Raw genomic sequence first — 16251 nt, forward strand, 5'->3', positions numbered from 1 at the left:
TGCTAAAAATACAGGACGTTTCATGCTCCAAATATTTCCGTCCCAGAAGCCGTAGAAACTTCTAGTGTTAATTCGCGGAAATTCTCTGAAGCATACGAGACTAGAATTTGTCTTCGCCCGCCCTCCACGATTCAAAATAATTCCGCCCCTGCGTCCTAAAAACCGCCATGAAGAAGGTTCCTTGCCGTGTTCACAAGACCCCCCGCGAGAATGAACTCAACATGTGCCAGCTGAGTCCACATTTGTTACTGTAGTTTATTACACACATCCGGTGATGCCCCACCCACAAAAAATAAAATCTTTTGGTGCGTAATCAAACACTACGGCCAGGAAAAAAAATTCAGGACTCACCTACAAAGTTTCCGGTTACATTGGCGATGTTAAACTTTTGGGTCTCATAATATTACAGTTTTTTGTTTTAGAAATGTACACCTTCTGAATATTTGAACAGCTATGACTCATACTTGAGACAGCTGTTCGCGCCACCTCAGAAGACACTCCGACTTAATGTCACGATTATTAAAAATAACTTGACCCCCATTAGACATTCAAGGTGATATTCTGCATCATTTATTTTTATGTTACTGAAATATACTATCTGCTATTTACAGGTGCCAGAATTTCAAATAATCTTGGCCATGCCAGACGCTCACAATCCTTCGGGAAAGCTTAAACTTGTTGGCGTGAATTACGCCATTTTAAATTTTAAGTCAAAATGGCAGCCAAATTGGCGGCACAGAGAGCAAAACCTTGGAGACTAAATTTTAAAATCCTTTAGCCAAGCATCAGCAGATTAGACCGTCCAGGGTAGTAATTAATGGAGCTAACTCACACACCTGTCAAAAATAAAAGCACTATTTATTCGCCGAAAGATTTCAGTTCGGTCCTTATGAACAACGCGCTGCCCTGTCGCCTTCCACCGGAGTCCTCGTGCTCCGAACTGTTGAAAGCACACAGTAACACGACGGTGGAAATCAGAACAATTATTTTTATCGACGCTTGGGGGCAGTTGCGTCTGCAATAAGAGACAGGCCCGGTCCAGACAACCAGCACATCTACTTCACGGAGTCGGTGGTTGTCATTCTTCTTCAGCCAATTACTGTTCGCTAACTGCCGTGATAACTCCGGGGGTATAATGAGAATCACCGGAAGACGGGAGAAATGTAATTTGAAGCCGACGTTCGGCTAAATAGTATTTAAGAATTTGGCCCGTACCGCGAAGAAAACACAGCTCTTCACCATTGCAAAGATCGACTGGTTGACGCTGTTTAAGAAAATAATCGCTGTTTGCATTGAGAATTACACGAAACATAAAAATATAAAAATACTGGTATTTAAAGCAGGTGGCATATATATACGCATTTCCCACTTGGTTTGAAGGGTCTAATCAATCGGCCGTGGTGTTCTAGGGCTCTGGCAGCCACACAAATTTCTTAAAGGGCACGTAATGACAAACATCGAAAGATTTTATGTTCCTGAATTCATCAGCAGCTCCGTCTACGAGGGGGGGGGGGGGGGGGGGGGCAACAAAAGTAGTGAGAGAAGATTTTGGGGCAAAATGAAAGGATGAAAACATGTTTTCTAAAAATTAACAACCACGATTGCCATCTGGCGTCGGGCTTTGCAGTCTTTGTCTTCTCCACAGGTTACGCACTCAAAGAACACTAAACGACGAATTTATTTTGGGACGTAAAGCGAACACAGTTTACATACGTGTTAGCACGGAGACGTTCTAAAATACATAATTCGGGCCATCTGCCATCATAACATTACGACGACAGAAATAAACTTAATTTTATGCGTGGGTGAGCCTTTTTAAATTTATCTAGGATATAGCACGCCCTGCGTCACTTTGGGGCTTTCTTAAACGACCGTCAGCTGCCACCTAACGAGGATACTCGTTTGACAGTCGTTAACACTGCTCGTTGTTACGAAGTTTCGGGCAAACGACGCCTGCGTCTCCGCACACACACACAGAGGAGGAAAAGTGGACCACACGCTCTACGCGAGAGGTTCTGTCTGGTCTGAATGTGGCAGAATATACGATTTGAAACTCTCTTAAACCGGATTTGGCAGATAGGCTCAAACATTTGTGCCAGTGGGACGAGAAACGGACCCCCCCTCTTTCCGCCGCGTCAACCGAAAGGCTGGCGTCAGTTTCACCTGCTTCTCGTTATCTGCGTTGGCTCGACGTGTTCCTGATGTAGGTTGCTCGGACGCTTGTACGCATTTGTCATTTGCCTTACGGAAATAGGAATTGTCGCATACTGCAGAAACCCCGTATGCAGTGCGTGAGAACTGTAATGCAACATCAGAGTCAATATTCTAATTGGTGTGAAGCAGTTTTGTCGATCACTTCATAAAAATGGAAAGACATTTACTGCTGCAAGGCTCGCCCCTTCCACAGAAAAAAACCCTCAGTCTCTGAACCGAGACACGAACCCAGCACATTCCAAATACAAAGCAAGGGTGCCATTTGGTGTAATGCTGATGAAGGGGATGGCTGGTAACAGCGATAATTGGAAGCAAATGACTCGGACGGATGAGTGCCGATTATTTTTAATCTCCGCCTCGACACACGAGAGAATGTCGAGGGTCAGTGGTCACTTCTATTTCAGACTTATAAACTTTTTTTTAAAAATATCACATGCAGAAAATCCTCTTATTCCATCATAAATTCCATCGCTGTGAGCTGTACAATTTCAATCTGTTAACAAAGCGAGATGTGGGTGGGAGGCCGTCAGTGAGACATCTCACGAACCACCTGTCCGGCGACATCGGACGCCAAAATTATATTTGCAGAACTGCAGGGACAAGGAGCCAATTATATGAGAAATGCTACGGCACACAGAAAATCACAATTTCTTTGACAAAAGAAAAAATGGTCGTCATCGCCACGGATAAAGTTCCACGTCCCTTCCAGTTACAAGGAGTGAAATTTTTCCCCCTATAATTCAAATGATAAAGCAGTTCCAGTATTTACATGTCGCAGACATTCTGAACCTGGTCCAAATTTACAATCTAGGGGAGAGGCGCTTCGTTATTCTCGACCTTGGCACCAGGTGGGGGCGTCATGCTCGGGCCAAGCTTTACCCCAGGAAAGTGGCCGGGTACCCACCGGAGGCCGAGGGGCCCCAAAGCCAGTCACTTCATTGGCTGAGCTACCTCATCTCTCAAGACTCATGCAGACATCCGAAGCTGCTTACATACGCAACACAAAAATGGTTTCCCTACCTTATTCTGGCGTGCGGCGTCATCGCTCGTTTCCGTCTCGTTCTTGTGGTCCGTGGCGCCGCCGACTGCGCATTCTGCACTGTCGACATTTGTCGGACTGAGTAAGGCATCGTCACTAGACGCACTGAAAAGATCGGAATGAACACGTCTCACACATAAAAAGAAATGTCGGCTGCTCACATTATGTACGGACTAACGCACATGGAAATGAAACAATTTGTCTCCTCTGGCATTTTCATGGTGACTTCACTATTTGCACTACGTTAAATCATAAATATACGTAATGGTCTTAATTTTCACGGGCTGTTTCGTTAGATTTTCCCATCGTTCTTGATCATAATTATCATTCCATAAATATGAAACCCGAGGCTCTGATAATGGTGAAGATGTCACTGTCGAACTCATAGGCTAGAACGGTATGTGCGCAGACACCAATATTCTGGAGGAACATACTGCCTCCACCTTCAGGGCTGAACAGAGGCCGCTTGTCTCTCTAAAATGTTAGCATTGATTTACAGGCCCGTGTCGCATTCTAACTCGGAATACCAACGCTGACGTTATTCTGTACACAAGATCAGATTCAAAACATGTTTTTATCAGGCAAGAGCGGACATCTCGAGATTTATTTAATGTTTTTTCTAGTTCCTTTAATCTTTTGTAATACGAGAAAACAGAGAGCACGATTGTAAGGCTTGGCAAAAAAGCATCTGCCAACGTCCGACATAAAAAGACAACTCAACTCAACTCAGCGCGGAAACTATGAATCAAAACAATCATTTAAAAAATGGAACTGCAAAACACCAGTTCTGATACTTTACATTAAAATGGGTTATGGAAACACGAACTTACCCCCAACCAGTTCCGCAACACGTCCGATCTATTATATCTTCGAAGAATTCGATCACAGCTTCATAAGCGCAACTCCCGTAATAAACGACCGGAGCGCACGCTACAGCGATATCTCTCTCCATTTTACACACGAAATAAACGCAAGTGATCAAATATAAATGAATATACCACGTGCACTCTCGTTCCTCGCAGTCAATATTCAACGCAGACGTGTTCGTGGGTTCATCACGCACTAAGGAACACGCGAACACGTCTGATTAACCTATCAAATGTCTTAATTAGTAACATTTCACTTAAACACTTTGGATGAGACATTTTAATCCGTCTCTACTACAGAGCGACCAACTGACATCCGTGCGCATGGCAAAGAATTCTTTTTGATCCAAAATAACAATTTCACAACGCTCGTTCCATATCATTCTGTTCGCAACTAAGTACACATAACCTTATCAAAATCAGCATTAGATAACGGACGAAGTAACGATTGAACGCTTCTCACGGTACAGAGTGTTACATAAGACAGATGCACCATTGCCGTACACATGAGTAACAAATTTTAATGCAGGCGCATAAGAAAAATTTAAATGAGAAAAACAAAACAACTTTAAACTTAAAAGAGAAACCTGTGAACTTCTTTCTGGCAATCAAACAAAATTAGAAAGTGTTAATTGACGAGGCGGGTTTGCAGTGGTCGCGCAGTCTGAGGCGTGGGCCTTGTGCCCCTTGGTCCGTGGGTTCAAATCCCACTCAAGCCATGGATGTCTTTCTGTGTTGTGCTGTCTTGTGTACAGGCAGAGGCCTCGCGACGGGCCGATCCCCCGTCCAAGGAGTCCTACCGAATGTCTATAGATGAAGCCAATGAAAAGTTGGGACCCGCAGTGCTCAGGCACTTGAACGGGTCGTTCCCAGTATTTGACGAGTCTGCAAGGGTTTAGATTGTGGACTCGGTTAATGAAGCCAAGATGTCTCTTAGGAAATTTCCTCTCCAATACACAACTGTTCATGATCAAGCGAATAGGACTTCTGCTTTGAATCCAGGAGGTCCCACGTTCAATCATGGCCAAAGACCCGCTATCCTGACCGATGCTTTTTGTTGTTTTCTTCAGTCCCTCCACACAAATGCCAGTATAGTACCTTAAATGAGGCCACGACCACCTCCTTCCACATCCTTTCCAATTCATTATTTGCTATTATCCTCTCATTCAATGTATAGTCAGAGCTACTGAAAAAACATTGTTAAATGTAATATAAACAAATAAATAAATCTGTATTACACAGCGCAGTAATTAAATAAAGATCATAATCTGAATCGCCACAGTCGATAAAACCTCGAGTTTTACGACATCTAGATTCATCTGGTCCTACCATCCCAGACCGCACACTCTCTCGTAATGTCGCAACTCTAACAAATGATTCGCCTGATGCCTCACCTCTCAGTCGGCACATCGCTCGACGTAAGGCTCGACTCCTCGCTGCCCACGCTATTAAGACTGTTGCAATTAGCCTCCCGCTGTCTCCGCTCTTCCCACTGTGCACGTACTTCATCTTGCACTCTACGTTTCAGCTCCTGGACACGTTTCCGCTCATCCTCTATCACTTGGCTTCCTATCAGGAAAATGCAATACACGAGTTTCAGTTTCGTTTCAACAGCCAGTGGCAAAGCTTCATTAGCTACGACAAAAATTAACTGCAATGTTTAATTTAGGTTTTGCTATACAAGGTTACTCAACCAAATAATTTATAAAGAAAGTTCTCTTAAACATCTAAGCACCGTCATCTTACGAACAGCTCGTCCGACAATAAATGTCAAAAACCGCGTGAAAGCCGACAAGACATCTGAAACGGCAGCAGAGATCGATACCGATCAATGAATGATAAATGTACATTACCTTGCTGTGCAAGATGACGCTGGCGATTTCTCTCAATTTCCTGAAGTGATTCCAGCGTTCTTCGCCCCAATGACCCACCGCCCATTTCTATCGGCGCGCCCGACGTCACTCGACTGATTCGGTCGAGATCGTCCTGTGAAGACTGTTTCCTGTCTGAACCTGGAACACGTTGCTGGTTCTGTGGGGAGACCAGCAACTGAAAAGTAGACAACCTTTATTGCCTACACTCAGATAACGACAAGCAAAATAGTTAATAGTAACAAGTTATATTATCTGGGCTGCGATAGGCAAAATTTTTGCAACACAAGCAAATGTTTCAACCGTCCAAAAGAGTTTTCTAAAGAAAGCAAAACTTATGGCATCATCACGTCCAGGCAAACCTCGTTATTGAACCAACATACAAACTTTCATCAAGACCTTTATGCATCACAAATTCACCACTCAAAAACTGCAACGTGTGCCTGAAAGAAGATAATACTGAAAGAATGTCCTCTTCGGTATATAAGAGAGGACAATCTACTAGCCCTAAATTCTCCATCTTTTACGGAAGCAAAAGGTTCATTACAGTGTCAACAAGAGCCAAACACTGGAAACAATACTAAACAAGATACCTCCAGCCCACACCCCCAACCCAATTTCCTCAAGATTCATTTTAATATTATCCTCCCAACTACATCTAGGTCCCCTTCATGTGTTCTAATTAAATTCAGGATACTTACCCCATCCACATCTGAAGACCCTTCGGGACTGCTGGAATCCTGGCCTGAAATTGTTCCTGGTTGCACTGATGTCAGTTCTGCCAACTGTATTTCCAATGATCTTCGTCTGTGCCGACCCTGAAATATGTTGACACAATCGTGAATCCTGTATTCATCCAAATAACTCCAACAAATTCTATTCACAAGACCACACAAAAAATTAAATGCAAGCCACATTTAAGGCTTTGCTTCTGGGTAACAAACGAACGTCAAGTGTCATCGGCAAGAAGCGTCTTACCTCTTCCAGTCTACGCAGGCAGTCGAGTAGCTGCCTCTCCGTGGCACGGCTCTCCTCTTGCGCCGACTGCGCTATCTCTAACCGCTGCTGTTCCAGCTCTCTCAATCGCAGGCCACGCGTTTCCACTCTAGCTGCCATGTCTACCAGCTCCCGTTGCAACTCCTCACGGCCCGCGAGCCAGCCCGCCTCTTCCTCCAGCTGTCTGAATTCCAGGTCCTCAAATGCCTTTAAAAGAGAAGCATTCATTTATTTCAATTGCGGACTGTTGTAACATCACAATGACCCGGGTCGTAGCTCCGTGTAATCATCAACCTGATGATGGAGGCACCAAGGACCTCTGAAATGACGTTAAATTCAACCAAACAGCGTAGCACTACGACCCAGAAGACGGCCATCTTCGTGCTCACCACCACGAGAACCTGAAATCCTACTTGTTGAATCTTCTCGTCCCATAAAAGACATGCAATATGACTATCTAGGCAACCATGAGCCTCTCAAAGACGACAGAAAGTACAGAATACAGCGACGCTGTAGCACACCTTCTTCTCGGCTTCAAGCAGCTCATGCTGCTGTCTCAGCGCCTCTGTCAATTCTCTGTCTCTCTCGCCGTTTCCAGATGACGCACACTTGGCAGCTTCCTGCTCTAAGCTGTAATGAGAAATAAGAAACACATATAAGCATTACAGAAATGCAAACTCCAAACTTCTGCATCAAAATGTCTGCAAGTCAATTAATATTAAATTCCATTCATTTTAATCATTTTCAATTCTTAGTACTTTTGTTTTTAATAATATTTTAATGTCTATTAAATAAAATTAAATTAAAAATTCATTTCTCAACAAGTCCTATAGGCAACTTCACAAGAACCTACCAAGTGCCGATAGGGAAACTTACCTGTGTATTTCTCGTTCCGTCGCCTCAAGCCTCCGCTTAACCTCGGCTTGCCTCCGGAGTTCCCTGGCATGACGCCGCTCCATTTCCTCATCCAGTCTTGCCACCCTCTCTCTCAGCACTGACAACCTTTCTTCTTCTTGCAACAGTTTCTCACTCTGGGCTTGCCATTCCCCCTCCAACAGCGCTCGCTCCATGTCCAACTGAACAAACATCGTTAATAAGACACACGAGACGTTGAACCTGCGCGCTGATCTGTGAAACAGCAATGGCAGCTGAAACTCATGTAAGAACCTACAGAGGTGAGTGCCATCTACACATGCTCAGACAGCTCTATGACGCCCTTGAGGCATCGAGGGTAATGTCAGAGCTTGTCTGGGAGTGTCCACGGCATTGCACGCCCTATTCGGTTGGAAAAAAGTGGGATTCAGTAATATGAAGGCAAAATGGCTTGGCTGGGGAGGGACTGTGCAGTCTCAGTCCCAAAATAGCAATTTAAATGATCTTGTGCGGTAGACTTGAGGTCTTGTGGCTCAGGAGACGCACTCCAAACTTTTTGCTGCTGAGGCAGTTGAAGCTCTTCATTGAAAAACCTTCACATAAACCGCCTACTAACATAACGGCCTTGGCGGGAAACGACGCGAGCCGGTGTGACGATGTTCATTACAAATCATATTCTGCTCAGACACGATGAAAAGTAAAGATACAATCGAGTATGGTACCTCACGAAGGAGCTCCTCCTCCTGCTGCTCGATGTCGGCAACCTTCCTCTTCAAACCCGACATCGTCGCCAACAACTTGCCCCTCTCCCTTCTCAGCTGTTCGACATCTCCGCAGCTCTGCGAAAGATAATTCTGGTTTGTATAAAATGTAATGTTATAAAGATAATTACTGTTCAGTAGTTAAATGAAAAAAGCAAAATTAGATTTACTGATAAGAGATTTACTTATAAAGTAAAAACAAAAATACTTAAAAAATTTGCCCCTTTAAGACCTGCCCTAATGTTTGCTTACATCTTGTAAAATCAACCCACGTAATGCAAACTCTGGTTGTCCAGCCCATAGCTTGGTCAGTATACTGATGGTGCCACCTTCAGTCACGTCATTTTTAAAAACACTTCCCATTCCTACCAATTACAAGAATTTTTCTCCGAAACCAGCAGAAACTTATATAAAAATCTTTAGTTAATAATTAACCCATGTGTATTCATGTTACCTTCAACCTGGTATTCTGGCGGTCCGCTTCAATCTTCATCTCTGGTTGCGACGCGCCACATTTCTGTTCAGGCGCCGCCTCATTCGACATTCCGACGTCTAGTCCTCTCTCCTCCTTTCTCGTAACTTTGTCACCCTGAATCTTCCCTTCCTGATCTCGTGCTACATCTCTCACTTCGCCGTTCACTTTGCGTGGGGCTGAAACAGCCTGTTTGTTAGATATGACCACAGCATCAATCCTATCGTTCAGATGTTCTTCCGGCCTCTCCTTCTCAAGTGGCAAGATGAATTTGCCTTTGTCATTCGTTTGACTCTTATTACTCACGGCTGTTGAAGATACAGCACTGCCGGGCATTTCTTGAGTCGTTCTGCTTCTAGGCAGCGAGCCAACAAACTCGTAGTCACTGCTCACAGCCAGACGATTTTCTATCACCTCACTTGCGTCTCTGTCGAACAAGAAGCGTCAGTCAGAACAAATTTACGAGGCACACAAAAATATGCTCAAAACCTGCTGTGTTACTAAACCCTCTTTGCCCTCTTGATGTCCAAACCACCGGCGTAAAGAAGCCGGTTCCGACTACCTAAAAGAATGCGGCACAACTCGATCTTTCAGACAATATGCCACCTCCATCTGCACCGTTCCATAACGAGAGACACTCCCCTGACAGTGAAATGGATCAATCGCTACGAACAGGGAACATACTTAGCTGAAGGCGCGATAGTGCGGATCCTGGTCCGAGGGCTTTGCGGGTGCACGACGGCGCAGGCGGCCGGTATTACCACGTTCTCATAGGGACTGCGAATCATATTCGGTGCTAGAGGGCTTGCGCCCATCTCCTGAACTGCCATCTCACTGCTGCTAAGATGATTTGTGTTCACCACTGGTGATGTTACTGGCATTGCAGAGTAGTTCAGGGATAAGGATCTGACAAACAAAGTTTAAAAACACGCTACAGAACACTGAAATAGTCTTGTTAACGACTTCGTCACAGCACAGATCTCTGCGCTGATATCTGACATCGTACGGTTTTCTCGCTGCTGTCATAACCTCAAATCTCATGAATTACTAGAACGGATTCTGTAGATTCCGATATCTCTTGCCTACATTTTAAACTATCGACAGTTGGCAGAACTGCAGAATGTAGCAATTAGTAGTCAATGTTTGGTTGTTGGATGTCACCAATCAAAGACCGAGACTGAAAATGTGTGGTAATTACCACATGGATTTGTGTGGATGTTCTCCAGTACCACCAACAGGCAGCGTTGTTAAAAATAAACAACTTGGTGAAGTTTAATCTTTGTTCAGGCGTTCAGAGAAACAGAAGTTCCGGAACGGAAAGGAGGGTTGTAACACGCAAGGGAAGCTTTTCCAGACGCCTCTTCCGCTGTCTTGATGTGCACAATTAAATTCATCCTTATGTTTGTATCGTACCACGTGCACAGAAATGAATGTGAAAGGGGCCAACTACTGAAAAAATAAACAAATTCAAAAGAAATATTTATGCCGTCTTCAAGTCTTACCCAATAACACTAGTACTACTTGTTTCGAAGGTAAATATCTCTCCCACTTCATCTTCTGGGGCTCCTGCAGTTGCACCGGGAGAGACCAGACGTTTATCTCGAGGCAGAGAACCATTTGTTTTTATCCTGCAACATGAATTTAGAACAAGCCGTCAAGACAACTAATTAAACTGCATTTCCCCTCTCCTCAGTTGCAAACATAAGATGAAATCAGATTAATCAAACAACTTCTGGTGTGAACCCCTCGAATCAAAAGGATGTCACCGTTAGGTCGCAAAAAACAAATTCATTTAACAACGTGTCTTAATTTTTAGTAACAAGTTTCTAATACTCGCGTTTTCACGTAATAAACCCACTGGGACAAAACCCAACACACACACGTAAAACGAGTTACGACCGACAGCAGACTCAATTACGAGCCCAAACATTCTGGCGGGAGAGTCGGACGCTCGTCCCGCCAAGGTCGGGCAGAGAGAAAGGGTCGGGGCGAAGGCGGACCTAATAAGATACCAACCACGGCAGGGGAAGGCGCCAGCTCCTTGTTGGGGGCTTGGGGGAGGGGGGGGTCACTCTCGTCTTTCCAAACAGGAGAATTATCGTCAAACTCAACTCTAGATCAATCGCACAATATGACATACAAAAGTCGAACGTTGCACATTTCAAACTAAAATTTAGTACGCATTTCTCGTCTCTCCCAGCTAACAATATTTCGTCAGGACTAAAAATTTCTCTGTCAACATTCTCGCGAGAACCACGTCAACGCATGGTTAGGACTCGGAGTTGAGGTGGTCGGGGCGAATCCGTGCGCTCGGGATCAGGCGCACCTGATAAAGACGTTTACCTGTTCTGATGCAGCGTCGGGGTCAGAGGGGGTTTGTTCTGCTGGCGTTCGGACTGCGCCTGCCGCTCGTACTCCGCGCACATGTTCAGAATCTCCTCGAGACGCGCTCGCTCCAGCCTCTCTCCTTCCTCCTCCTGCATTCGCGCTTCCTGGGCCTGCAACACGCCGAACCATTCGACACTAAATGTCCGGGTCAACAGGAAACGATTCTGTAAACACTCCGGTCCATCAAACTCTCGTTCCTCGCCACCCGACATATGCTCCAGCCTAAAGACAGGCGGCGTTGGGCGTCGTCTGATCTCCCTCCACCTGCACCTTAAATCGGAACCCACCTATCAGCAGTTCCTCGTAGTTCCCTCGCTGCTGCCCGGTCCCGTAATAACTTGGACACCCTGCGCATTACAATTTCAATACCTGCTTTCTCTTGTGTTCCAACTCGTCGTTTCTCGCCGCCAGCTCCTCCAAACTGCTGCAGTTGCTGGACGCGAAGCTCACGCGCACGTCGGAGTCCGCCGACAAGGTCCGTCTGTGACCTACACTTCGAAATGCACTTCCTGGCGAATAAGGCAGAGGGTTCCTGTTGAAGGCTGGACTAGGGGTTGCGAGACGAGAGGGGTAGCCAGCGGGCGATCCGTGACTGGAGGAGTCTGTGGACCGGACCAAGGCGGGAGACAGGGACCTTGTGGATCCCGTGGACCGATTCCTGTCAAAGGCGGGGCTGGAAGTAACACTCCTAGAGACGCCAGACAAGCCTCTGGCAAAGTCCCCGTTCACCAACGGTGGCGTGCTGCTGAACAGGTGCGACGCGTAGGTCGGGGTGGCGCTTCTAGCCCGGACTGACACCACAATCGGGGTGGAAGTGGGGGATGAGCAGTTCTCGAGGGTGGGGCTCCCCGAGGCAGTTCCGTTGGTTACGGAAGGCGCACGGGCCGGACCCAGAACGGCGCTGGCAGGGGAACTCGCCGTGGGGCACCCGGCCGGAAACACTTTGGGCGAGAAGTGCTGCAGGCGGTTCGGGGCGGCCCTGCCGTTCTGGGTGTGCGCCATTAGCTCGAAGCGCGACACTCTGCCTAGAACACAGCAGTCGTCCCCGCTGGCACAGCTGCTGCTGGTGCTCAGGTCCCCCCAGCTGTCCCTGGGGGACCGACGCGGTGCCACTGGCGGCTTCCGCTCCAGAGCAAAGCCTTCGGAACCATCGGCGCCTGTACAGAAAGCGTTAAGTAATCACAGCATGAAGTGCCAAGCGTTAAATCGCCATACTTGGAGGGAGACTGGATCAGGTTCAGGCCGTGCCGATTACACCCACCGCGGAGTTTCCTCAACCAGATAGCAGGACGTCCAGTCCATCACCTGACACAATTACGAACAGCCTGACAGCGAGAATGTCTTGCGCTCTATGGCACACTCTTATCGAAATACATTACGAAAAATGTACATCGAAAAGAAAATATATTCGTATATCACAATGACGGAGCTCCTTGGAACCCGGTTGTTGCCCTCTTGAAGCCGAAGCTCGTCTAAATAATACTTAAGAATCCAGTCCGTACCGCAAAGAAAACACACACTTCACCGTTACATTGATCAGCCGGTTGACGCCGTTAAAGGAAATTACGTCAATACATTCTGAACGTCAAAGCGGGTGGCATACATCACCTGGATAGAGGATGAGCGGAACCATGGATATCCGCGTATTGGGCAGGATACTCTTCATCAGCCGCGCCTCGGCCGGGTGGTTAAAGCGTAGATAATTGGATCGGCCGACGCACAGCATGCATCCTGCAAGACAGGTCAGCATCAACTATAATGGTTAGAAACGGAAGCCTCGAGCCAACTTGACAGCCAGTCTCCAAGAGACGGCGAAGATCTGTCCCCGGTCTAATCACAGAAGATACATTCACAAGGGGTCGGGGGGGTGGGAGGGGCGAGAAACTGCACTGACCCTGTGTAAGGCGTGTTGCAGACTTGACCCTGAGGCCGTCAACAGATGTCATTTCTGCCACTGGATGTAAAGTCACAACGCCATTCGAATTGTCGATGTGACAGTGAAGGGGTTCGACTCCTGTCCCCTGTAATGCGATGTCCACATCACGGCCTGCGCCGATGGTTACTCGACCTGAAACAGACAACACACTTTACATCCGAAGCTCGTCTAAATTACATTTAAGAATTCGGCCCGTACCGCGAAGAAAACACAACGCTTCACACTTACAAAGATCAAGTGGTTAACGCTGTACAAGGAAATAATCGCTGTTTACACTGAGAATCACACGAAACAAACAAAGAAGGTGGGACGCAGTTCCCACTTGCCTTTGGAGAGTCCATGCAGTGTACAGTCTTATTGAAATCCATTAACAATTCCAGTGGGAATCCAACATTCGTTTTGAAATTCTCACGAGATTCTCGAAAATGACATACATAATGCACGACACACCTAATGGTCTGCATTTCTTTTCTTTTAACACGTTTCTGTTTATAAGAAAGAACCATACTTTTGTCTGTAAGAACTTGCTCTCAGAATACGCCCATAAAAAGAGGCCTTGGTACCTCTTGTTTGCGTAAATCTTTACGCTTCTCCCGCCCGGGACGCGGTCTTAAGGCGGCGCAACACAATGGCCAGTGTTTCTTCTCTGAGATAAAGCAGAAGACGGGGGAAAACACTGGCTCGCTCTGCCACGTAACTCGCAGACAATCAAACATGTGAAGATCGCATTTACTGTGAAGTGGGATCCGAGGTTTTCACATCAGTAAGTCCGGTGAGGGCGATGGCCCTGATGATGGAGGCAGCAAGGACCTCCGAACTACATGGCGCAACAACCCTCATACTCGCCGCCGCGAGAACCTGAAAACTAACCAATCGATGGCATTTCCTACGCCAGAATTTCCAGCACATGAAAGTTACCCGTCAGCCAAACTCCAAAGCAACTTCTCACGTGTTGCAGTTCTGCCAGACAGTGATCACAAAATTCCACTTGCCACATAAACACGCAACCGAGACCATTTCTGAAGACAATTTAATTGGCAGTTCAGTAAGAGGGCTTGGGAACTCTTTGGTTCAAAGAAATGCCAGAACATCAAGAGCTATAATTTCTTCTCCTCCCTCAGAGGAAACACCAACAGGCTTACTTACGTAATCACGAAGCTCTCCGCGTGTTCCCGGTTTCAACTTGCGATCCTCCAAAAATCGTGCATTAACCTAACCTAACATGATATTAACTTTGGTTTGTTGCTATCTATTCATACTTTAAAACGATGTCGGCCTGTATTTTGAGGTTACCCTGTGTTCTGCTTGCGAGACGTGAGGCAACTGCAGCCAGGGCAACAGACCTTCATTAGACCGGACACGACCACTTCCTTCCACATCCCTTCCACTTCATTAGTCACTAATCACCCCAGCGTCGACAAATACATCAGAAACAAACGAATTAATAAAATGTCACGTACTGCTTCAGAACCTTGTAAATACCTGGGTCTTATGTCTTCGTACTATAGCGAAAGTGAACAATGCCTCATAGGCCCGAACATGTCTGTCTGTCCCTGTCGTGTTTTTCATCAGTTACAATGACCTTGATTCACAGTGACGTAACAAAGATCCTGGATCAAACTTTTACAGTAATGACCTTAAAAACAAATGTCAACTTTTCTGCCGTTTCTCTGTTTGCCCTGCTGGCGTCATCGCCCGTGGTGCGGCGTACATCATCTTTGGGATTCTTTGTGTACTCGGTTTCCTCATAAACCTGCAGACGTTTTGTTTGAATCGCTTGCAATTTCCCTCTGATAAACTTTGCAATACGAACGACCCGCAACGTGACGGTACAAACATTTTGCTTCGGATGCACAGAAAAATTTGTGACAGCGTCGGAAACAATTCCAGCCGAGGCACCGTAAAAAGGAAGACGTTTCGAAACCTCGATCAAAGCCTCGGACAGACGGACCTAACAGAGGAGCGAATGGAAGAGGAGAATTGAGGAGGCCATGGACCGAATACGGACCAGAAATTATCGTGGGCCTACGAGACATTTGGCACTCTACCCCTGGACCGTCTGCAATCGCGAATTGGAGTTCCGTAAAATTAAAACATTTCAAGGCGGTTGAGCGCTATTTAAAGAGCAGCACAATGCGAGAGTCCGGGATATACACGGAACCTCAAGGTCTAGATCGCGCAACGACCTGCGGACAGTTCGGATGCCAATGTTTGTCGACGTTGATCTTCTGGATTGTACACACCGCCTCCACCTTCAGGGCGGAACTTATTTCTAACCATGTACATGCAGGTAATAAATGTTTAAGAAGTTCTCATGTGATGTTTTTATTTTTAGTCGATATCGTTCTGCTGGGTTTTGGCGCAGTGAAGGCTCGAAGGCAGATGTCAACGTTTCGGAGAAACATAATGCCTCCATCTTCAGGGCTGTTCAGGCCAAAGAGTCTACGTGAGGCGCCAAAACACAGCAAGACCATCATCCTCACCGCTGTGAAACCCACTCTGTGCAGAGGACTTGCGCCAAGCTCACCTTGTGGAAGCGGGTGCCAGGTAACTGCGGTGCTCAGTCGCCCTCCGCCGAGACTGACGAGATGCGGTGCGTCAGTCTGCACTTTGAGCGCTCTCCCTGACTCGACCACCTCCAAGCCTTCGTGATGGCTCGTCATTGTTCAGTCCTGAAAAAGGAAACAGAACAACACACTTCACGTCAACTTTTTCTCTCCCACAGACAATAACAGGATCACGCAGTCACGAGCATTCCACATCACGTGATACTAAAACCGTGAAAAGTCTCCGCGCCTCGTACAGTCAGAGCCCTTCCTGCCCCCAACGTTCAGT

The 16251-nt window shown here is 46.5% G+C and overlaps 1 protein-coding gene across 1 annotated transcript in view; it reads right to left on the reverse strand.

The window, feature by feature from the left end:
• Positions 1-16251, reverse strand: part of LOC110840184 (pleckstrin homology-like domain family B member 1) — a 52740-nt gene that overhangs the window by 9755 nt on the left and 26734 nt on the right. Inside the window, exons 3-18 of the mRNA XM_087352562.1 lie at positions 15944-16088; positions 13375-13548; positions 13089-13211; positions 11850-12637; positions 11436-11590; positions 10595-10720; positions 9777-9998; positions 9075-9519; positions 8582-8698; positions 7863-8062; positions 7508-7616; positions 6969-7193; positions 6692-6808; positions 5973-6168; positions 5514-5688; positions 3235-3358 (exon numbers count right to left, since the gene is read on the reverse strand). Coding sequence (XP_087208688.1) covers positions 3235-3358; positions 5514-5688; positions 5973-6168; positions 6692-6808; positions 6969-7193; positions 7508-7616; positions 7863-8062; positions 8582-8698; positions 9075-9519; positions 9777-9998; positions 10595-10720; positions 11436-11590; positions 11850-12637; positions 13089-13211; positions 13375-13548; positions 15944-16079 — 3432 coding nt within the window. The 5' untranslated portion in view covers positions 16080-16088. The remainder of the gene's footprint in view (positions 1-3234; positions 3359-5513; positions 5689-5972; positions 6169-6691; positions 6809-6968; positions 7194-7507; positions 7617-7862; positions 8063-8581; positions 8699-9074; positions 9520-9776; positions 9999-10594; positions 10721-11435; positions 11591-11849; positions 12638-13088; positions 13212-13374; positions 13549-15943; positions 16089-16251) is intronic.

The sequence above is a fragment of the Zootermopsis nevadensis genome, unplaced genomic scaffold (assembly GCF_977971745.1).
Source record: "Zootermopsis nevadensis isolate Lab colony 2312 unplaced genomic scaffold, Znev_1.0 Znev_ptg000021l, whole genome shotgun sequence".
Classification (NCBI taxonomy): domain Eukaryota; kingdom Metazoa; phylum Arthropoda; class Insecta; order Blattodea; family Termopsidae; genus Zootermopsis; species Zootermopsis nevadensis.